This window comes from Panthera tigris, chromosome C1, assembly GCF_018350195.1.
Source record: "Panthera tigris isolate Pti1 chromosome C1, P.tigris_Pti1_mat1.1, whole genome shotgun sequence".
Classification (NCBI taxonomy): Eukaryota; Metazoa; Chordata; class Mammalia; order Carnivora; family Felidae; genus Panthera; species Panthera tigris.
Window position 1 is genome coordinate 13,522,337 of NC_056667.1, and position 23,630 is coordinate 13,545,966.

The 23,630-nt window shown below is 57.6% G+C and overlaps 1 protein-coding gene across 1 annotated transcript; it reads right to left on the reverse strand.

The window, feature by feature from the left end:
- TAS1R2 (taste 1 receptor member 2) lies at positions 1–18,028 on the reverse strand. The gene is given in 13 exon segments (XM_042997661.1): positions 1–277; positions 1,288–1,457; positions 1,459–1,561; positions 1,563–1,647; positions 1,650–2,237; positions 3,392–3,474; positions 3,476–3,510; positions 10,065–10,153; positions 10,156–10,303; positions 13,133–13,211; positions 14,472–14,998; positions 16,440–16,761; positions 17,847–18,028. Coding segments are annotated over 13 exon segments (2,688 nt in total).
- Positions 18,029–23,630: the final 5,602 nt, after the last annotated feature.

Consider the following 23,630-nt stretch of genomic DNA (forward strand, 5'->3'; position numbering starts at 1 on the left):
TCACGAGGTCACCCCAGTCACTGATTCCTGAGCCCGTCGCTCAGCCTCTCCAGGCTGCAGCTCGGAGGCGTCGGCAGGGAAGTTGGGGCTCCCTGGTGAGCTGTGACAGGCCGGCTCTGACCCCTGGACGGCGAAGTCAGGGCTCCTCCCGCCATCGAGGGTGATGGGCACGGGCACAGCTAAACTCAGCATGGCAGTGTCTTCCAGGTTCAGCGGTGCCGGGGCGGCTCCGAGCACATGGGGGGCCCAAGCACCGCAAGACGACGCCCAGAATTTGCTGGGGGCAAAGCCAGTTGCCACAAGAGGCTGGTACCACGGACTCGAACATATACCATGGACATATGGGTGTAAAAAGGAGACACAACCTCCTTTTGAAGCCTGATGGTTCAAGGGAACATGTGAACTTGCAAAATGGTTGCATTTATTGACTACCTACTGTATGCACTTCACGCCCATTCTCTCTGATCCTCCGACGTCCCGGCGAAGTAGGTATTGTTCCTATTTTATCTGATTTATTTTTAATCTTTTTAAATATAATTTGTCGTCAAATTGGCTAATACACAGTGTGTCAAGGGTGCCCTTGGTTTATTGTTCCTATTTTAGAGAAGGGGCCGTGTAGGCTCTGAAACAGTAAATAGAATTGGCCCAGAGTACACGGCTCAGAAGTGGCAACGCGGAAATGGAAGCTGAGGTCTCTGATCCCAGTCTTCTTTCTTGGGGCGGGGTGGGGGGAGGGGGGAACCTCTGGAAACAAGAAGGAAACGCCTTCGTTTCACCCAAGGGAGGTTTATTCATAAGCATTTTATGAAGCAGCCCCTATGCGCAGCCATGACTCAGAGAAGCTGGGTCCCAAGCTGGGTTCCAAGCTGGGGGGCGGGGGAGTCTGGGAGGTGAGGCGCAGACACGTGGGCAGGGAGTGAATGATGCCGGGCAGATGTCCCCCAACACCAGCCCCAGCCCAGCCTTCCAGCATGGCTGCCCCGAGCCGGAACCTGCGGACACCCGCTGTGACCACCAGATGGCGACTGTGGGCTGCTCCGATCCACCTCTGTCTTGGAGACCAATAGGGAGGTCACCCCGGATCCTTTTCCTAGCATGGGTGGCGGTGCCTGGCAAGCCAAACAGCTGCAGGGAAAGCGTGAGTATTTTTAGGCATCCACCAGCGGGTGGGTAAAAACGGCCAGGGTGCAGAGAACCTGGAGGGGGAGGCCAAATCAGAGAGTAGGGCGGGGTGGCGTCCCTGCTCCCAGCAGGGGCTGAACGAGTCACCACCACCCCTACCCCCACCCCGGGTCTCCATCTCCCAGGGTGGAGCCCTCTGGCCCCCTGGGCAGCCAGGGGGCAGTGCTAGTCCTTCCCGTGCTGTAGCCCTGAATCATGCTGCTGAAGTAGACGGGCGTGTTGCGATCCGGTTAGAAGAGGACCACGCAGCACTTGGGGCCGAAGTAGCCCAGGGGCCAAAGCGCCCAGAAGGTTGAGCACTGCGACCACGAGGTGCAGGATGGTGACCAGGACCCCCTCGTAGACAGACATGAAGGTACGGAGGGAGATGGAAGAGGTAGTAGAAGGTCATGCGGAAGGTGATGAACTTGGCCTCGTTGTGGGTGGTGGGCAGCTCCTTGCCCACGTAGGCGAAGCTGAAGCCGCCACGGACAGGAGCGGGTCCAGGCTGGTGTTGAACAGCAGCACTTTGTGGTAGTTGCAGGCGAGAACCGCGATCTTGGGGTCATCGGGGCCGGGGCGGGCGACGGGCTCGGCGGTCGTGGCCAGCACGTTGCCCGCCACGAAGACACAGGGCCCGTGGTAGCGGACCCAGTAGCCGTGGGCACGCGGGAGGCGCCTGGCCATCTTGAAGACGCGGACGATCTGGAAAGAGCGCACGGTGACACAGGAGATACAGACGGTGAAGCAGAGGGCGAAGAGGGTCTGGCGGCCGAGGCACATGAAAAACGCGGGCTGCCCGACGTACATGGGGACCGTCACCTATGCCAGCGGCAGTGGCATCGGCATCGGGAACCACCTGGGGCCCCCGGCCGAGCGAACCATGGGCGCGTGGCGGTGCCTCCAGAAGATCACCAAGATGGCCAGGGTGCGGAGGGAGCCCAGGATGGACAGCACGGCCACAGCGACGGCGGGTGCCTCTCGCCATTCAAGGGAGGCCAGCCGCCGCTTGAAGCAGGAGGCGTCGTTCCTCCGGGACCACCCGCAACTCGGGCAGGGCCGGCAGCCAAACTCGTCTGCGAGAGCCCACAGCAGTTCCCGTCAGATATACCCACCTTCCCAGCACCCACATCCTCTGCACCTGCACCCGGCCAGGCTGTAGGGGCAGGGAGGGGGCGAGCCAAGGGCGATGCCTGCGGTCGTAGCCACCTCTCACTGCGTCCCTCGTATCCACCGGCCCATCAGATCCTCACTGCCACCCCATTTCACAGATGTGGCATCTGAGGCTCCTCCAGGCAGTTACAAAACCAGACAGTTACAGAGGCAGGATGTGGTCCAAGGTCCCCTTGACTCAGAGCCTGGCGACCGTAATGCCTCCCTTCCAAGACCGTACCCTCTGGTGAGATGGACATTCGACTGTTTATTCAAGTTTCTTCTTGAGCGCCATCCACTGTGATAGGCATCTGAGATGGGAGAGCACAGACGTGGATAAAACCGAGCCCCCAGACTTCCGGCTACCGACCAATTGCAAACAAACTTTTGTTGAGCACCTACTCTGTGCCCTGGGCTCTGCTGGGCACGTCGTAAGTACTCGGATCGGTAGATGTACAGACCGCTTAGTTACTAATCTGTGAGGTCATGAAAAAAAAATAATTCGGCCCCAACGGTGAACTGTGCTAAACACTGGAGGGATGACATTGTCCCCCCCCTTCCTGGAGTTTCTGATCTATAGGGGGAGATGTCAATTCTTCTCATCAAGGATGTCACTCAATAAACATTCACCGAGCAAACATTATATGCTCCGAACTACACGAGGCACTTGGGAGGCCACAGAGAGAAATCAGATCCTAGCCCTGTCTGCCTGAAACATTTCTTCTACGGACAGAGACATTCATTCATTTGTGTGTTTGTTTGTTCGTTCATTCATTCATTCATTCATCCAGTGGACATTCTCTGGCCTGACCCCCCTGGGCCCTCAGCTACATGTGTGTGCAGAAGGGATCAGTTACAGCCCCGCCTGCTTGAGGGCTGTTCCTTCTCCCACCCCCACGCCCTCACAGCATTGAAGATTTTTCTTACACCAGCGGTTAGGGAGATACAAGCGGAATCAGACATGGTCCGTGGCCTTTGGACACCTGTGTCCCCTGGATGAGACTCCAGAGACCCTGCCAAAGATGAAGGGCCCTGAGAGCCCCAGGGCGGGGCAGGGGTGTGGGTCTGCGAGTCCCACATGCAGTTTGGTTGAGGAAGGTGCCTGGAAGGCAGTCGAGACACTCGAAGCAGCAGGGATGCATACCGGCAGGCTTCTTCCTCAGGCTGGCCGTCCTTGGAACACATGGACACAGGGATCTGGAGGGAGGAAGGCAAGAGATCCTGAGCCCAACCAGCAGGATGCTCAGGAAACGGAGCCTGGCCCCTGTCCGGGATGGGGAAGGAGTAGGGACTGCCACTAGAACGGGACCTTTGTAGGGACCCCCCCCCCCCCGCGTTTGGCCTGCCTGAGACCTGGTCCACCTTCTTCAGGTAACAGCGCGCGACTGTCGAGACGGAGACTTTCTGAGATTGCCGGGCAGATAAGATGTGGCTCTGGGGCTGCCAGCAGCCACCGTGTCTCCATAGAGGGAGGACATTCCAAGGAAGGACCTGAGATCTGGAGGGAATGAGACCCTGGATCTATCCGTGCCTGGAGTCTCAAGGTCCACTCCTGGAGTTTTCGGTGATGGGAGGGAACAACTTCACTTTGTAGAGTGGGGCAAAACGCATCCTAAAATTCAGATGGCATCTCAAGGGACCCTGAGTTCCCAACGCAATCTTGAAAAAGAACAAACTGGGGATGCATATTTCCTGACTTCAACACTGAACTGCGAAGCTACAGTAACCCAAGCGCTGTGGTGCTGGCATAAAAACACACATACAGGGCGCCTGGGGGGCTCAGTCGGTGGAGCGTCCGACTTTGGCTCAGGTCACGATCTCGCTGTTTGTGGGTTCGAGCCCCGCGTCGGGCTCGGTGCTGACAGCTCAGAGCCTGGAGCCTGTTTCGGATTCTGTGTCTCCCTCTCTCTCTGTCCCTCCCCTGCTCACACCCTGTCTCTCTCTCAAGAATAAAGAAAGATTTAAAAAAAGAGTTTTGTATTTGTTTTTTTTAAAGACACACATACAGACCAATAAAATAGAACAGAGAGTCCAGACACAAACCCTCACACATACGGTCAAATGATTTTTGACGGGTGTTCCAAGACCATTCAGTGGGGGAAAGATCGTTTTTCCAATGAATGGTGCTGGGAACGCTGGATATCCACGTACAAAAGAATAAAGTTGGACCTAATGCCACGTGCGGGTACCTCAAAATGGATCCATGACTCACAGGGAGACCTAAAATCATAAAAACCGCTACAAGAAAACACCGGGCACAAGTTTCAGGACACTGGATCTGGCAATGACCTTCCTGGATAGGACTTCGTGAAAATGGAAAACGTTTGTCCACCAAACGACAGAGAGTAATGTATGGAGAGCGTAAAAAGGCATCCCACAGAATGGGAGACAATATCTGCATGTTGTTCATCTACCAAGGGATTAATATCCAGCATATACAAAGAACTCCTAAAACATGATAACTCAGAAATGGACAAAGGACCTGAATAGAGATTTCTCCAAAGAAGATACACACATGGCGAATCAGTACTTGAAAAGCTGCTCAATCAGTAATCATGAGGGAAAGACAAATCAAAGCTACAGTGAGAGACCAGCCTACGCCCATTGGGATGGTTGCTATCAAAAAAACGGGTCATAACCCGGGCTGGCAAGGATGCAGAGGAACCGGGACCTCCTCATTCACCGCCGGGAGTGTAGACGGGGATGGTGGTGGTGGAAAACGGTATGGCAATTCCTCAAAAAATTAAAAACAGAATTAACACACGATCCGGCTTCCACTTCTGGGTGTCTACTCAAAAGAATTGAAAGCAGAGATTCAAAGACACATTTGTACACCCATGTTTAATGCAGCGTTATTCACGATAGCTTAAACGAAGAAGCGACCCAAGTGTCCATTGATGGATGAACGGATAAGCGAGATGTGATATATACCTGTAATGAATTATTCAGTCTAAAGAGGGAAGAAAATTCTGACACACGCCACAAAACGGATGAACCGTAAGAACATGATGTTGAGTGAAATTAGCCAGTCACGGAAGACAAATGCTGTGTGGTTCCGTTTATAGGAGATTCTGAGTCCAATTCATAGGACCACAAAATAGAAGGGTGGCTTCCGGGGCGGGAAGGAGGGGAGAGTGGGGAGTTAGTGTTTGAGAAGTATAAAGTTTCAGGGAGCCTGGGTGGCTCAGTCGGTTAAGCATCCGACCTCGGCTCAAGGTCATGATCTCACGGCTTGTGGGTTCGAGCCCCGCGTCGGGCTCTGTGCTGACAGCTCGGAGCCTGGAGCCTGCTTCCGATTCTGTGTCTTCTTCTCTCTCTGCCCCTCCCCAGCTCATGCTCTGCCTCTGTCTCTCTCTCTCTCTCTCAAAAATAAACATTAAAAAATTATTTTACATTAATATATACCCAAACTTATAGAAGGCAGTGAACGCAGTACTTAGAGGGGATTGTGCAGCTCTAAATGCCTGATTAAAAGAAGAGAAAGCTCTCAAATCACTACCATTTGCTGTCTTATTGCAGTTAAGTTTACTCTTGTACTGTTCTCTGTCCACATGGCACTGGATCGCTCTGACATTCGGCAGAACATCATGCGGGTCCACTTTATTCATGGCATCGTACCGACGGGATCTGGTGAGTAGGAAGCAGGAAGCACCCTTCATGCCCACGCGAGACACAAATACTTAGGTACGAGGGTATATGATAAGGGCTCTGACACACCGGCGATGCTTTCAGGGCTCCTGTGGTCTGGGAAAGGCCAGGACATCCTGTCTACGCGACAGAGCGACTTGTGACATCTTCTGCCTTCTGCCGTTAGAGACGTATGGCACTTGGCGAACCTCTCGAGATCGGGGGCGACCGCATAAATCGCTCTTGGAAAGACTGCTGCAACCCGCATTTATCAGGTGGCTCGGACGACGTCCGGTTTCCAGGCAAACGATGACAAGCCCGGAGGAGGACTCTGAAGCAGGCTCTGGCTGTAGGACGTGCTGTCCTTGCCACTCGGGCCATGTGGCCAAGCAGATTTGCTGATGCCAGCGTCACCTGCAGGGGACAAGAGGGTCCAGCCCCAGTATGAGAGGTTGCAAAACGTAGCTGTAACATACCTTCCACCAGAGTACGACTCTCTACTTGAAAATCAGCTCCTGGTGTCCTGCCGGGCCTTCGTGGAGAACAAGCACGTGGCCTCAGGACATCAAGTGACTCTCAGAGGCACGGAGCTGCGTGGTCAGGCAGGAAGAGTGGCACATGTCCACGCAACGGAAATGGCACATTTGGGATCAGGCCAAAGCAGGCCCCGGGGGCAGCGGGGAGGGGGCACAGACATGTATGTGTCTTAGGTCAGTGATTCACAGGTAATCTATCCCCAGCTTGATATATTAACGTGAGCTCAAAACGGACCGTTGCCACACTAGGCTCCTCTCGGGGACGCCCCCGAAGGGCGGTCCCCAGGGGGTAGAGTTGAGAGCACAGCACGTGTTTGTTCACTTGGTGTGGACGGAGAAAGGCCCTGGAGAGCGGATATTCCTGGACGGCTGGGCAGCGACGAATGGCTTGGCCGGCTGCTCGGTGGGCCTGGAAAGAACAAGACCAGAAGAGTGGAGAGGACATCGTCTGGGCGGAAGGGTGTGTGCGTGGATGTACGAGAGTGAGCGCAAAGCCTGATGATCTTTGTGTCTCGGGCCCATGCCCGTCGAGAACCCAGGGAGCGATGAAGAACCAGATGGACAGGATGAAGCTTCCAGTACGGGTCAGCCGCCCCGGGGCTTGCACGGAGTGCCCGCGGTGGCGAGGATGGGGGCTGTGGGCGGGAGCTCAGCGGCGTGGGCTTCCTCTCCGTGGTCGGCACCGCTGAACACCTAACCTTCCAGCCCGGAACCCACACTGAGCCCTTGATTTGGTACCATTCTACATGGATGCCGGCCCATCTATCAACCGCAGGTGCCTTCTTCCCTGGAGGGAGCACTGACTCATCCGTGTAAGAACGTGCCTCCCTGTCTGCCACGCAGCACCCCCATCCCAGGGCGTACAGAGTGAACGAGTTACTGTCATGGGGCCCCCCACAAAGTCACCCCAGACAAGAGACCCATTGTGCGGCAAAGGGGGTGTGATGTGGGCACATGACCACAGGATCCACTGATACCAACACATTCCACACCACCATCGAGAAGTATCCCGTCTGATAAAACGACGGTATGGTGTATTAAGCGTTCAGGTAAGGTACCAGCTGGGGGACAGACAACACCTTGAGGGTAGGGACACTGCCCTTCAGGGTGAGGTATAAGCATTGAATGAAAGGCGGGTATGTAGCACTGTGGCCCCAACAGCTAGAACACGTGGGTCCAGCCACCACGGGGCGGAAGAAGGCTCGGCCACGCTCACCATTGTTCTCGGGGGCTCATTGTAGAACCGGTGCTTTTTGTCCCCACAGGCTGGACTCTTCTGGAATCCAGGGTCTGGCCTCCAAAGAGGGAACATGTCTACATATCCCCAGACAAAATGGGTGCTAGGTTACCTCCTGGCTTTTCAGGGGCCGCACGTCAGGGAACGAGAAGGCCAAGAAAGGAGGAGGTAGTTAACCTGGATTAGCAGGAGGGGCCAGGTCCCCACCACACAAGAGGGTAGGAAGGAGTAGGTCTGGAGTCCAGAAGATTCAGCGCAGTGGCCGGGTCATTACTGGACACCTGCCACAACCACGGGCCGGCACGGACAAGGCGACTGCGGGCTCAGACACCCGGGGACAAATGTCCGGAACACCCCACCAGCCAGGTGGCCAAGGGCGAAGGACTCCGGAATGGATGGCGGAAGGGAGGGATGAGGAACAGCGGCTCCACCTGGCCCCCACTGCAGCTGCAGGGCCTGTGATGGTGTCCACTCGAGTCCCCGTGAAGACGCCGGGCTGGCTGCTGCCCCAAACGTGCCAGCCCACCAAGCTGTGGGGAGGACGTGAGCACAGCGACGGGTGGCCATCCATCTCTGTGGCTTCTCTCACGTTTTCTCAGCCCACCTTCTAGTCCTGCCCCTGCCATAGCAACCAATCCACGCAGGGGTTACCTGTCAGCACCTCCCCTAAGCTGCACTCGGTCTCTTTCGCTCTCTGCCCGGGGGCTGTCGTGTGAGATGCTCGTGGGGAGCTGCTGGGCACCCACACATGTGTGACCTGGAAGCACAAGGGAGTTAATGCCCCGTGCGGCGACCTTGGGCCACAGCGGGGAGGGGGGTGGTACAGACCAGTGGATCCATTCCATCCTCTTCCTTCCCTTGGGGACAATTCCAAAGTGGTCCCTCGGAAGGTTCCAGTAAGATCGAGCTCACAGTCGGTGTCCAGCTTAAGAACATTCCCTGCTACTGACTTTCTCTCTATCCCTAATGGACTCTCCCCCATCACCCACTCCTGCTCCCATGGAGCATATCCTGGAATAAACTGCACATAAACCCTTGCCTCAGGCTCTGCTTCCCAGGAAAAACCCCAGGCAAAGACACTGTTATTTGTTGACTTGCATCCCCTCGAAGTTCACTGAAGTCTGAAACCCCAGGACCTAAAAATGTGAATTTACTTGGAACTAGGATCATTTCAGAGGTAATCAGTTAAGACGAGGTCATCCTGGAGTAGGGCGGGCCCCCACTCCAATATGACCCATGTCTTTATAAAAGGGGAGATTTGGAGACAGATACCCCCACAGGGAGAGTGCCCGTGGAGGTGACCACAGAGGTCGGGTGAGAAAACCCCAAGCCAAGGAAAGCCAGCGATGGCCAGCTAACCACCAGAAGTTGGGAGAGAGGCCTGGAACATCCTCCCTCTGGAGAGGGTTCCAGAAGGAACCAACCCTACTGACGGCTTGAGTTGGACTTCCAACCCCCAGACTGTGGCCCTTTGTGACAGCAGCCCTAGCAAACCATTAAAGACACCAACCCAACTGACTCCATAAAAACCCCCACGAAGCATAGGAACTAGAGGCACCCGGGACCACAGAAACTGTGGATAAAGTGTGCAGTCCATCGGGAGGACTGGTGAAGGCAGGCGGAGCTTTTTTTTATTATTATTTTTAAGTAGGCTGCACGCCCAGCACGGAGCCCAACACAGGGGTCTAAACTCACGACCCTGAGATCAAGACCTGCGCTGAGATCCAGAGTCGGATGCTTAACCGACTGAGCCACCCAGGTGCCCTGGCTCTTTGAACTTTTAGATCCCCCCACCTCCCCCGCTCCCCACGAGGCTGGGTCTCTACCCTTCCCCACATCGCGGCCATTCTGACAGCTTGTAACCTAAGAGGGTAAAACAAAGGAGCTTTCAGACTGACAGATGTCAGACACAGGTGAAGGCACAGCTACTGTCCCCAAAACGCGAGTACTAATCGATGGGATGTAGACTGAATGCTGCGTATAGAGACGTGCGAAAGCTGTGTGGCCTTTTATGGGTCACGCGACCCCCTCTGTGCCTCCAGTTTTCCAACGCCAAAGACAGGAGGAACAGTACTCTCTATTTCCCAGGGTTGACATGAGAATTGAAGTCCTTAGCACACACGTGTCCCCCTAACGTTCACTTTGCGCAGCCCCCTGAGCCCCTGGGTCCTGAGGATCCAGAAAGCTCTAGACTTCCACAGTGCTTAGTCAATGGGAGGAGGGACACCCACAAATAGGGACGCCATCATTGCTCGATAATGGATCTCAGGTCCACAGGGCCCTTGCCACCCCTGCACGAGCCAGTGCCCAGACCCAGGTCCCAGCCCCCCACCAGCCCTCCGAGAGCTGACCGTGTTGTTGGCCGTGTGCCAGGAGACGTCACGGATGGCCCTCAGCCGTCGTAGCACCGGGCAGTAGGAGGCGATGCTCCGGAAAGGTCCTGGCTCAGGTCCCACCGCCACTGGATGATCTCCAGGCGCATGAGTAGGTCCCCTCGCTGGTCAAAAAAGATCCGGTGGCCCAGGAGGGTGAAGCTGACCTTCCAGATTTCCTGAAGCAGCTGGAGAGGCCACAGGGAAAGGAAGCGAAGCTGGCGTCAGAAGTCGGGCCCGATCTGGGGGGGAGTGACTACCCCACGAGACTGGGCGTCCACATCCCTACAAGGGGGCAATGAGACCGCAGATGTGGCCACCCGGGAGGCAGCGGCTGGGAGCCCCGGCTCTGTCGTCGGACACACCTGGGTTCAGGCACCAGCTCTGCCACCTGCTCTGAGCCTTGGGCCTGTCGCCCAACCTCCGTGAGCTCCAGTCTCCTCTTCCGCAAAGTAGGACAACAAAAACCCTGTCTCCCGGGCTCTGAAGCAACACGTGAGTTTCCCAATGTTGGGAGCTTAGCACAGGGCCTGCAAACTAGGAAGTGCTCCCCTCCGGCCGAGGTGTCGACATTGTTCCTGCTCCCCGGAAGTCACCTCGGCCATGCCGCGGGGACCCAACACCTGGGCTCCAGAGTCCACCGCCTCTCTCACTTGCAAGGGTCAGCTGCCCCCACCCCTGCCCCCTGGGTGCTTCCGGCTTCCCCACAGTTGCAGGCGACCCTCCGGTCTCTCCCCCGTGCCATCCCCCGTCACTCTGTGAATGCGGAAGCTGTACAAACTGGAACACGCTTTGGACTGGGCATCCTTTGGCCTGAATCCCAATCTGAGCTCCTTCCTCAATTTGCTGTGTGACTTTGGCCAAGTCACTGAACCTCTCTGGGCAGACCACCCCCCCACCCCCCGCCCTCGAAAGAGCTTCCAACTTAGATACCCCATCAATCTGACTCCTCGGCTTTCCCTCCATAAATGAGAGAGTCTATTGGGCTATGTCTTGGGGGTCCAGAGCTCACCTCGCCTCGGGGACCGACAGACAGACAGCCAAGTGCTTCGGGCCCTAGCCTTCTTCCTGCTCTGCCCAGGGAGTGAGGTCTCCAGAAGCCTCTTTGGAATTTGCACATGTTGCTGGGACCGAGGGCAGTGGTCTTGGGAGCTGAGAGGAGGAAACTCCTCCCCGGTGGCGGCCTCTGGATGGGGATCCGGATGCCGTGAAGGGCCCACAGGGAACCAGGTCCTGGTGTCGGATTCCAGGGCTCGAAGGCAGGGGGTCAGAAAGTATTGGCCCTGCAACCCTCCTGAGCGGAGGACTATTGTCCAGAAATGAATGAGGAGAAAGAGAAGGACATTCGGCTTCTACTCGGCAGCAGGTAACGTGCACGCATCACTGCTAATCCTCACAAAAGCTCAGCAGGGTGCGTATTATCCTTTCCAGCCAGCACAGGAGGAACCTGGGGCTCAGAGATATTAATTAACTTGCCCCAGGCTGCACCGCTAATGGGGCCAAGCTGGACTCAAACCCAGGTCTGCCTGAGGACAAAGCTCTCTGCCTCCCAACGGACGGACAGATGGGCCACAGCTGAGACGCTGGGGTGGACAGAGGCGGAGAGAAGGACGCAGTGAAGAGCCAGTGAGGGTGGTGAGCAGGTGGCCTGTGGTCCCGGCCGGCTGGTCACTGTTAGAGCCCCAAGGGCCCCAGTCCCAACCCCATTAAGTAAAAGGATGGGACCCCAAGACTCTGAGAACACCTTGCAACTCCAACGCTCTATGATTCCACGACCTGCTGAAGATCTTCCCTTGGACTCCCGAAGCCCCCTCTCATTTGCCAGCCTGGATTTTCCCCAGCCTCCCCCTAATCGCCCCCTCCCCATCATCACGGGCGGAGCGCCCTCCTGGCCTCTATCTCCAAGTCTCCCCTTCACCCGGGCCTCCCCCTCCTCCCCGCCTCTCCGAGGGGCGCCCTCCTCTCCATCCCCACTGCCCCTGTCCTGGAGCATCACCACCCCCTGGCCACTCCCTAGCTGGGCGACCGTCACTCCTCTGAACCTCCATCTCCCCTCTGTATGGGCAGCAGCCATCGAGTAACAGTGGTTAGTCACAGGGTGTCTGGGGATAGATGATAATTCACACAGAGGGGTTAGCACAGTGCCGGGACATAGTAGGGGCTCATTCATTCATTCATTCATTCAAGAAATATCCACTGAGAGTCAACTCTGAGCCAGATCCGGTTCTAGCAGCACAGAACAGGACGGTAGGATTGAAAGGTCCCTGCTCTCCCCGGCCTACGTCTGGGAGGAGGAGGGTGGTGGGGAAGAGCCGATAAACAAGAAGGCAAGTAAATAAACACAACAAAGACACTTCGGGGTAAGAGTTATGAGAAAAATCCTCAGGCTGGCGTGGCATGACCCAGCATTGGGGGGAGGGGGCCCTGCACAAGTGGGGCCTTTGGGGTAACGGAGAGGGACAGCTGGAGCTCAGCTCGTCCCCTCACCGGGCCGTGTGCCCGCGGTAGGGTGGCATCTACCCCCGGGCAGAGGGCATCGTGGTCTAACGCGTCTGCACAAAAGGGCATCATTTCCACTGTTCACGCCAGTGGAGACCCTGGGAGACGTTGCCATAGGATGATGGGCTGGGGTCCCTACTTCCTGTCCCTGTCACCCCTCCACCTCCACCCCAAACTGGCTTGTTGGATTGTCTTCAAAACAGCAATTTCGGTGCTTGCCTTGGAACTCACTGTGGGCTCCTACTGCGTCTAGAGCAAAGCCCCAGCTCCTTCATCCGGCACTTAATGCCCTCCAATGTCACCTGCAGCTCCCCTTGTCCCCCATCCTTTGGTCACAGTGGCCTGATCACACGACCCAGACCACCATTCTCCTCCTGAGATGTCCAGTGCCTCCCTGGCCCTTCTCACTCCCAGCGATGCCGCCTCGCGCACACACACACACACACACACACACACACACACATTGCACCTCTGACTTCCTGCAGCACTCAGCAGAGACAGATCTTCCCGACTGTCCTTGTCCTTCCCAGGGTGAGGATCCGGGGCACCCGCAGGGCCCAGCCTGGGCCTGGCACGTTGCAGGTGCTCAGGAAATGAGTTGCCATGATTGGTGCTCTCTGGTCTCCACTGTTGGGAGAGGAAAGAAGTCAACTGGTCCTTCATCACAGCCGTTGCCACAGTTGTCTAGGAAACCTGAACAGTACGGTGGGAAAATCGGCGGGTTCAAAGGGCCGACCTGGGTTCAAAGCCACGAACCACTGCTCACCACTAAAACCACCACAGACAGGTCACTTTGACTCCCTGTCTCAGCCTTCCTATCTGTGGATTATCGACCTCGTAGGATGGCCACGATTTAGGGTGATGTATTCCAGGCACTCATGGCCCACTGGATGCTCAAAAGACAGTAAAGCACCCATAATAATTATGTATATTATTAATGTAGCAGGGCACACAGTAAAATATAATATTCTGCTGGCTGAGGCTAGAATTCCTTTAAAGAATCATTGTAGTTTTAGAAAAAAATAAGCACTTAAGGTTGCAAGGTTAGGCTCTGAGATTATGGGGTAGAGAGGTTACAAATAAATAGATTAAGGGAAAGGGGGAGTTTTTGAAAGAGCTAACTCAATGGCTCTGTGGAGGAAGCAGACAAGCATTTGGGGAGGGGGGATCGAGAAGAGGGGAGGAAGGCGAGAATAAAGACAAAATATAGACAGCGTTAGGGGAGTACCTAAGCCCCAAACTTTAAAGCAAACAAACGAACAAGGAAGCATTCAAGCACAGTGTGCGTCTCTGATGAAATTCCCCTCTGGTCCTCCAGATCCTCAGTAAAATCTTCTACCCACATAAACTTCGTGGTTAGGTGTGTGTGTGTGTGTGTGTGTGTGTGTGTGTGCGCGCGCACGCAGATCAGAAAAATACAGATTTAAATTCCAGGTCTGAATCCAGGCGACTCCTTGCCTCCTTACTCCTCTGAATCATCCAGACCTGGGACGACAGAAGATGCATAAACCCAAGGCAGAGCCTCAGAGAGCTGAACACAGAAGTCCTCCCCCAAGGCCGCCACCCTGGAGAAACGGCAGGGGGCCCGGGGTGCCCACTGCCTGCCAGGCCTCCTTCCAGGGAACTTCACCCAAATCTCCTGCCGGGACAGGCTATCTTGGATGGCGAGGACTACATTAATGTAAAAAAAAGGAGTTTTGTCACCATGAAGCACTTCTGGTTTTATGTGTCTGGGGACAGGGTACGTCCCCTGGCCTCTCCTGCCAGTTTGCCCAGGACCCGGCCAGAGAGGGGGACGCTAGAGCAGGGCAGTGGTCTCCGTGGCAACCACTCAGGGCTGTGGCGGCTGCGCTGTGTGGCCCCGACTCTCCGTGGGCGGGGCCTCACCTGCCAGGGATAAACGACCCGCTAGGAGCGGCTGGTCTGGGTGCAGCCCAGGAGCCTGTGCAGCGCGTGGGCCTGTCGTGCAGGACCGGGTCGATGGCCCAGGACTCGAAGGCGATCCGCACGATGCCCGTGAGGTTCTGGCGGAGCACCTCGCGGAAGAAGTTGTGCAGGACCAGCTCTGGCGACAACAGGACCACGACGCGCGCAGAGCTCTGCCGCTGCTCGTCCACGATGGCCTTCAGGCGCCGGCGCTCCCACTGCGTCACCGCCTGGTTCGGCTGGGGCATGGGCAGCGTCACCCGGAAGGCGATGCAGATGTCGCCGCCGGCCGGGCGATCGCTGAGCAGCTGGCTGTTGTCGCGGCCGTAGTCGCCGCTGCTCACCAGCGCGATGATCCAGTTCCGGCGGAAGTACAACATCAGCTGCACCATGGCCTCGGTCTGGTGATCGGCGCCCGGCGCTGTGCGCAGAAGGGCCGGGAAGCGCTGCTTGTCCCGTAGCTCGTCACTGATGGCGCTGTAGGTGATCTGCCCGAGAGCGGAGGGCCGCCAGCGTGAGCTAGGGCCTCACCAGGCCGCCATCACCCCCCCACCCCGGGGTCACCACAGCATCCCCCCACCCTTCCCCTTGGCTGTCTCTGCTGCTGTTCGTGGCAGCCGGTGGCCTCTGCGACCACTTGTCCGTCACCTTACTCCTCAGCTCAAAACTCCCCAACAGCTCCTAATGTCACTCGAGGACAGCCAGAGTCCTTCCGTGGCCCCCAAGGGGCTCCACCACTGACCCCGGCCCTCGCCTCTCTGGCTTCGTCTTCTCCTACTGTCCTGCCTGGTCCCGGGGCTGCTCACCGGTTCGGCCAACGCACCAGGCTCCTGCCGGCCTCTGCATTCGCTGCCCCCTCTTCCGGAGCGCTCTTCTCCTAGGCACCCACATAGCTCCCTCACCCCTTCCCCTCCCTCAGGTGGTTGTCCAGTTGTCAGAAAGAGCCTCCTGGCCACCCCGCTTGAAACTGAGGTCTCCCCCTACCCGCCTGCCCACCGACCTGTCCAGCCTCCCTCGCCCTGCTGGCCTTTTCATTCTGTCCGGTGCACATCTCACTTTCCAACAGCCTATATCACAGTGTTTACGGACATGGCCTGGCTCTCCCGCCAGGAGATGAGCTCTAGGTGTTGTTCCCTGCCGTATCCCCAGCCCTACAACAGCACCTGCTCCATAAATATTTGTTAAACATAAGAAAGAATGAGTTTAGTCCTGGACGAGATGCCTCATGTAAGCGTATTAATGTTTACTAAGCACCTGCTACGTGTCAGACCCCTGGCACTTTACATAACAAAAATGACAGCAAACAGTGTAACTACCTACTATGTGCCGAGCCTCGTGCTAGCTGCCTTTTTAGGGCATGAAAACTTTTTTTTTTTTTTAATGCATAAAAACCTTATGCCAGTTCTGGTCGAGGCACCTTTAATCATGACGATGACAACACTTACAATGACAGTAGTCATACCAATGGCACTTTTTTGAGGACCTCTTATGCGTCAGGCCTTGTGCCGGGCAACCGTACAAGATAGTGTCGAGCACTTCCTGAGTTTTCATCTTTGTGCAAGATGCTTTACGTACCATTACATAAGCGACTAGCTTCTGTGTCCTACAAACTCCCGCATAGCTTAAAGCCTTTAACGTTCAGACAGCCCTAGGATGGAACTCTTATCATCCCATTTTATAGGTGGGGAAGATGAGGCTCAGAGAGTTAAGAGGTTTGCTCAAGACCTCACAATGGCCAAGACGCAGAGCCAAGATGCACACCCAGGTGTGTCTGCCTCCAAAGCCTGAGCTCTTAACCACGCGGCTGGGCTGCCTTCCTAGGATTGGGGTTGACATTCTGACCCGACTTCCCGCCTCCTCCTACCCCCAGGACCGGTGGGGGGAAGTGAGCCCCCTGGATAACCACTCCTCTGCCCCCCAGCTCCTTACCCCAGGACCCAGGGGCCTCCCCTGTGGAAGGAGCAAGAGGGAGAGGAAGCGGGCCACCGTCACAGTGGACTCAGAGTTGCCAGGGCCGAGGACAGCCACCGCACGGGGCACCCAGTGGCTGTAGTCCTCCTGGATGGGCAAGGAACAGTCCTCCTTTGCCGGGAAGTGGAGCACGGGCTGGACGTCGTTGGAGGTGCGGCCGACAGCCACCATCTCGTAGCCCAGCAGCACGCCAGGCAGCAGGCTGCTCTGGCTGTTGATCTCCTCCCCTGCAAAGCGCATGGCCTGCATGAGATCGTAGCCCAACACCCTTATTTCATACCTGGGGGAGCCACGTGGGGTGGGGTGAGAGGCAGGTCCAGAGTGAGAGGGGGAAGGGATGGGAGAGCCGGGGAGTCCCCTCTGCCTGCCATAGGAAAGCCGAGGAGTGGCCCGAGAAGGAGCCACTCCAGAAGATTCCGGCATTTTTATCTCATCGTTGTCACCTACCACCATCACCACCACCGCCATTCTCACCATAGTCTTCACTCTTTGCATTATCACCATTATTACTGCTCTCAATCTTATCGGCATCACCACCATCACTGAACTCCCCTCTGTCGTCACCGGCGTCAGCACATTCGCTCGCCAATGTGCCGTCACTGGTAACCACCACACTGGTCATTCCCGAGCCAGCGTGTGATCTTCCCCGACGTCACATAAAGGGGGCACTTCTTGCAGTCAGCTTTTACACACTCTTTTTTCTCTCCCTCTCTCACAGGACGCCTTCACCCTCTCTGCACCAAGTCGCTATCTCATCATCCCACGCTGGGTCCGCTATCCCAGCCTTCGTGCTTGCGCGAAGGTGTCTCACCCAACCTTGAGTGATGCAGCCACCCCCGGGGCTCACAGGGGACAAGGTGAGTGGAGGAAATCCCTTCTGGTCCTGGAAGGGAAGCACCCCTTCCCACCTAACCGCAGCCCTAGAGAAATGCAAACCTTCCCCTCCAGTCTGAGAACCTGCGACCGAAAAACCACATTTCCGCCTTCCAAAGGCATAACCCCTGGTTTCTAGACTTGGACTTGACATGGGCTCAGTGGGAGTTCCCCACTTGACAAAGTAGGTGGGGGTGGTCTCGACAACCCCTCCAGGCTCAAATACCCTGTAACTCTTTATTTATTAAGACACGCGGCGGGACAACCAGCTCTCCATATTTCAGAATACAATTGCCAAAGACTTTGGTAACATGAACCGCACGGGGTCTCCCTGCAGGCCGGTGGGGATAATGTGGGATGAGAGGCTGGCAATGAATGAGGAAGAGCATTTTGAGCCCTTGGTCCTGGCGTGGTCCCCTGAGGAGCACAGGACCAGCCCAGGCTTCCCACTCCGCCCCCGTCGCCACCTCCAGCCCCACACTGGCGACTCACCCCTTGCACTGGGGCACCTGCAGGAGGTTGAGGTGGACGATGCCCTTCACGTTGGCATGGAGGGTGAAGAGGCCGCCGAGGAGGTAATCCCCAGCCAAGTAGAAGTCTGAGTTCTCAGCCGGCTCAGCCAGGAGCCGCGGCAGGATGATGAGGGAGCAGACTTCCCTGGCCCGGGGTCCCATGGCTGGGAAGTGAGGGGTCCCCGGAGGTGGCCCTGCCTCGACACCAGGGGATTTGCACAGACATTTACATAGTGACGGTCTTGCCATGGCCGAAGGGGTGGGGAAACACCTGGACAGGTGGAGAAGCCTGAGAACTCTGGGGGGGAAGAAGAGGCTAGAATTAGGATGATCCCTTCCTAGGGCATGGTGGGCCCTGGGGGGTCTGGGAGAACGCCCTGCGGAGGTAGAGAAAGCATGTCCTGCTATCTCGGACACAAACTTAACCTTCTGCCACTCGGTTAAGGACAGGTCCCATGCCCCTGACATTTCCAACATCTGGGAGTAAAGGGCACAGATACTCACCCAGGAGACAGAGTAGAACCGGATCAAGTTGATCCTGGCAGATAGTACTTTATGTACGGCCCCTGACCCAGGACAGGTGTTCCAGTAAGAACCAGGCATCATGCTGTGTGCTCGCCATTCACCATCTCGCTCGATGATCACATTAACGGGGACTATGACCGGCCCCATTCCGCAGATGAGAAAACTGAGGCACAGAGAAGCTTACGAAGCTCACCCTGGGTTGCACAACCAGCAAAAGTGGGGGCTCAAAGCACACAGTCAGATGCTAGGACCTGGTTCTCAATCTCCACGACGTATAACATCATGAGGTCACGGCCTTTGCTAAAAAGCAGCGTTTCAGCAGCTAAGAGAATGGGAGCGGCGAGGGAGGCGGTTAATACCCGTTAGCCCGACAACGCAGCAGTCAGCGCTGCTGGGTGAGCCCCGCTCTGGGTGCCCCCTTCGTACCCAGCACCAAGGGGCGGGGTTACTGTCAGAAAAGAGAGCTGAAAATTTCCAAAAGGAGATGGTTCCAGCAAACAGGGCACCCATCGGAATCTGAGACCCTGTCCGCGTTATGTCGTTGTGGTCCTTTGGTGGCCCGGAGGGAGCCTGGGGACACCTACTGTGGAATGCTCGACACAGACGAGTCTGTTACAGCTGGGGCCCATTAAGGCCTCTGGGATCCGGGGTTGTGGGGAGAGGGGGTTCCCAGGCACAGAAAGCTGGCCGAAAACCTCATGCTCTCCCCCTGTCCCACCTCAGCCAAGCCCGGCTCCTTCTTCGAGGGCTAGTCGGTGCCTTGCCCCCTCCAGGAAACCATCCCTGGCCCCAGTTCACAGGAACCACCCCTGCTCTGAGCTGCAGAGGCACAGCGGCTGCACGCGTCACTTCTAAGGAGGGAGAATAAAGCGGTTGCTGGGAGGTCCCGGGACGTTCTGGAGACTCCCAGCAAAGTCAGGCTCTCTAACCAAGCTCGGGGGGTAAGCAGATGGCAGAGAAAAGAAAGCATCTAAATTAACCGGAGCCCCGGGGTGTGGCCCCAGCCCCAGGGTGCACGATGGCGGAGAGAGCCACGAACCCAGCAGGCGCTGACTAGCTCACGGTGCGGCAGGGCTGGGCGGGGTTCGAGGGACACAGACAGGACACCCGGGGGACGTGGCCCGGAGCCTCAGAGACTGTGAGCTCCGCGGGGGAGGCAGGGTCGAAGCCTTGAGGCCTGCCGGGATGGTGGTGATGATGCGCACAGGTCACTTCCGTCGCTAACGTGTTCTGAGGGCTCGCAGCATGCCAGGTACCGCGTGGAGCCCTCTCCATCTCTGTTATCCCACTTTTTTCTCACTACCTTCCTTTTTTTTTTTTTAAGTTTATTTATTTGTTTTGAGAGAGAGAGAGAGAGCAAAAGCAGGTGAGGGGCAGAGAGAAGGGAAGACAGAATCCCAAGCAGGCTCTGTGCTGTCAGCACACAGCCTGATGCGGGGCTTGAACTCACGAACCGGGAGATCATGACCTGAGCCGCGATCCAGAATCGGATGCTTAACCGACTGAGCCTCCCAGGCGCCCCTATTCTCGCGACCTTCTGATGTGCTCTTGGTATGTCTCCTCTTTGCAGATGAGGACGCTGAGGTTCAGAGAGGGACAGTCACTTATCCAGAGCCACACAGCGAGTAGTGGACTGGAGGAATCGGAGACCCGAATGTGGGCTGCAGAAAGTGGTGGGGACTGAGGGGCTCCCAGGGGAAAGGAATAAGGGTCCCCCTTGACAGGGATGATCTCTCTGAAGGCCAAAATCTGAGGAAGGAGCACTAGACGGGGAGCCAGGAGCCTTGGTTTCCGGGCCAGCTGTGCAGCCACTACCCTCGGGCAAGTCACTGCCATTCTCTGGGCTGCGGCCTCCCTACGCGTAAAATGGAATCAATGCTCTTAACATTTCGAGGATGAGGATCCTTTTGAGATTCTGATGAAAGCCCTGAACGCTGACGCACACACACCCAGTGACTCAAACCCCAGGGTGCGCGAGGCTCGGTGCACGAGGCTCTGCGTGAGCCCTGGGCTTCGGTGCCCCGGACTGGATCATCTCCGCAGCCCCCGTGGCCTTGACATCATCTGGGAGGGGCACGTGGGTGAGGCTGGGGTGCGGGCCGCTCCGAGGACAAGCGCCCGGGAACCCCGTGGTGCCGTGACTCTCGTTCAGGGTTGCACACACAGCACGCGCCCCAGGGTGGCCTGGGCCTGACACAACCATCACCCGCGTGGCCCAGTGCGGGCCCAACGTCCCCGCGTTCACCTCTGTGTGGCCACTGGCGGCCGAGGTGATGGAGAGCCATGATAGGCTTACGCAAAGTACGCGGGGGGGAGGCGACAAGAAAACGGGGGCCAGGAAAGGCCGTGAATTTGCCTTAGATCTGCCGCCCCCGTGTTCACGGAGAGGAACTAGCTCCATTTGCTTCGGGCTGGAAGGGGCCGCCCTGAACCTCCCTCCTCCCCTTGCCAAGATGGTTGGAGGGGGGATGGCGTGCAGGGGGCACCCCCAAGTGAGGCCTTGCCCCAGGGATGGAGGGGGCACAGCAGCTCCTCTCCCCCACCCGACCCTCCAATCTGTCCTCTGACTTGCACGTCCTTCCGTCTGCTACCCTGCACCCCACTCCCCATTTCCCCTCTTTCTTTCCAGCCCGTGCTGCCTCCTCCGGGACAAAAGTGGGGGGCTGGAAACCCAGCTCCGGTCTGGCTTACGGTGGGGCCAGGGGCAGGTGGGCAGGACCTCCTTCCCTGGGAAGGTGTGACGGACAGGCAACCTCAGCCAGCCTGGCTCAGAGATCCTCAAAGGAGGGTCACCGGGGAGGCCTCAGGGCCAGTTTCCAGAGACCCTAACCTCATCAGTCACCCCGCTGAGAGAAGTTTAGACGTCAGAAGTGAAGCGGACGGGGTGGCCCCTGCAGGAGGCCACGGCGTGGATAAAGAACCAGAAACCGTGTCCCACAGGGAGGTGAAGAAAAGGGGTGCTGCTCCTGGAGAAGAAGACTCAGGGAGCTCTCAACGGGAGTGCAGGGGCCTAGGGTGGGGGGCGAGGTGGTCCCGTTCCTGGGCCCTAAGGGCTCAGCCCAGTGGACAGGGGCCAGGCAGGGGTTCTGAGTCCCCTCTGCCTCTTCACCCATAAAGTGGCCCAAACCACCCTCAGTGGGAGCGAGTAAATGGGAGGGATGCACCCTACACTCCAGCGTCCGTGGCTTTGTCCCTGGCACGGCACTCTCGACCTTCACCCCCATAAAAGGCCGGGGTCCCTGACTCTCTACGGCTCTTCTTTCTAAGGCTCAGATCTGCCCAACCTGGGTGCCGATCCTGGCTCTGCCGCTTACTGGCCGCGTGACCTCGCCCAGGCACGTCCCTCCCTGAGCCCCGCTCCGCTCCCAATGCCTGCCTGGACTCATGTCATGGCGCAGGTGTCTGAGCATCCGCTGCCTCGATCCGCCCTGGCCCCTGGGCGCCAAACGCTCCGGGGCTGAGGGAGACTGCCTGGGCGCCTGGGGCCTGGAGGGAGGACACAGCAGAGCCCCGGGGCAGCGTTGTGATGTACCTTGGGCACCTGAGGGTCGTGAGGCACCTGCTCCACCATTGGAGTGGCTGCCAACATCCTGAGAGGGTCAAGACTGGCTGCTTGTGTTTGGAGCCACAGCGACAGGCGTGCCTCATCCTGCCGGCTCACGGCGCGGCTCCCGCCCAGAAGCTGCTGTGTTCCTGCCAGGGAGCAGGGCGGAGGGGGTGCTGGTACGGCCACCAGGAAAAATCCCGTCCCTGCCCCTTACTGAGCGGGCCTTCTTTCCCTAAGCCTCAGCTTCCTCATCTGTGAAATGGGGCTGAGATGATCCCGCCTCCCTCACAGGCCGGTCCTATCCAAGAAAACGACTGGGAGCAGCTGTGCCAGAAACAGGTGCTCAGTGAGGCCCGGCTTCTCCTCCTTCCTGGGCACAGGTATCCAGGGTGAAGGTGTGAGGGAGGGGTTGAAAATAAGAAGGTCTCAGGGGCGCCCGGGGGGCTCAGTCGGTTGGGCGTCCGACTTTGGCTCAGGTCACGAGCTCACTCACGGCTTGTGAGTTCGAGCCCTGCATCTGTCTCTCTGCACGGAGCCTGGCAGCTTCGGATCCTCTGTCCCCCTCTCTCTGCCCCTCCCCTGCTCATGCTCGCTCTCCCTCCCTCTCTCAAAAGAAAGTGTCTCTTTGGGGCACTGAAGCGGGGCTCACGCGCAAAAGCCTGGCAGGCAGAGACGGGGACCATCTCCCGCCGGTTTACTAGTTACTGCACCCACCCGTGCCTCAGTCTCCCCACCTGCAAAGCGGGAGTAACAGAAGCGCCTTCGGGGTTGCAGTGAGGACCTGAGGACTCAGCACGGCGCCTGGCGCACCGGCTGCATCCTGGCAACGTGGCTCCTGCTCTATTACCACGCTGGTCCCCGACAGACCGCACGCGGAGGGACTGTGGCGACGCGCCTGGCGGTGAATTAATGACAAGGAAGGCACAACTCTGTGAAGAGGGTGGGTCTCCACCCTGCCTCTTCCTCGAGCTCCCCAGGAGCTCCGGGTCAGCCTGGAGGCCAGGAACCGGCACAGGTGGCCCCTCATTTCCCTAGAGCGCATGCCTGACTGGCAGCCCACGGGGACAGCGGTGGCGGGGACGTCTGGCCTCGGGCAAATGGTTCACACTCTGAGCCCGGACTTGTGGCTGGGCCCGTGACCACAGCAGGGAAATGAAGAGGCTCCTTCGGTCACCGGGGACACGGGCACTTGCTGTGGCGGTCGTGCGGAGGGCGGGCCCCGGGCCCTCGGGAGCCACCTGCCCCACAGTGGGGCACGAGAGCAGTGGAACAGAGAGGGCAGCGGCTTTGGACCCCTCCAATGCCCTAGTTAAACGGTGGCGAAGGCACCAGGTGGGGGGGAGGGCAGTGGAAGAGGACCAGCTGGAAATGGGGGACCCGACGGAGCAGGTGGCAAGGGGCATGGGCTGTGGGGGCCCACACCTGCATTCAAACCCCAGAGCTCCTACTAAGCAGCCCTTCCACAGAAGGCAGAGAACAGCGACCCAGTAAGGTCAGTGTCAGGCTGGGTGAGACTAGGGGGACAAAGCCAACTCTGCTCCCATCTCAGGGTGTGACCTTGAGCAAGTCGCTCCATTTGCTCAAGGTCATTAACAGGCCTACGCATCCCACAGGCAGCCACCACCTTGCCCCCCTGGGAGCTCCGGCCTGGGCCTCCGGGGCCCACGCTCTGTCCCTGAGCGAAGCCCCTGG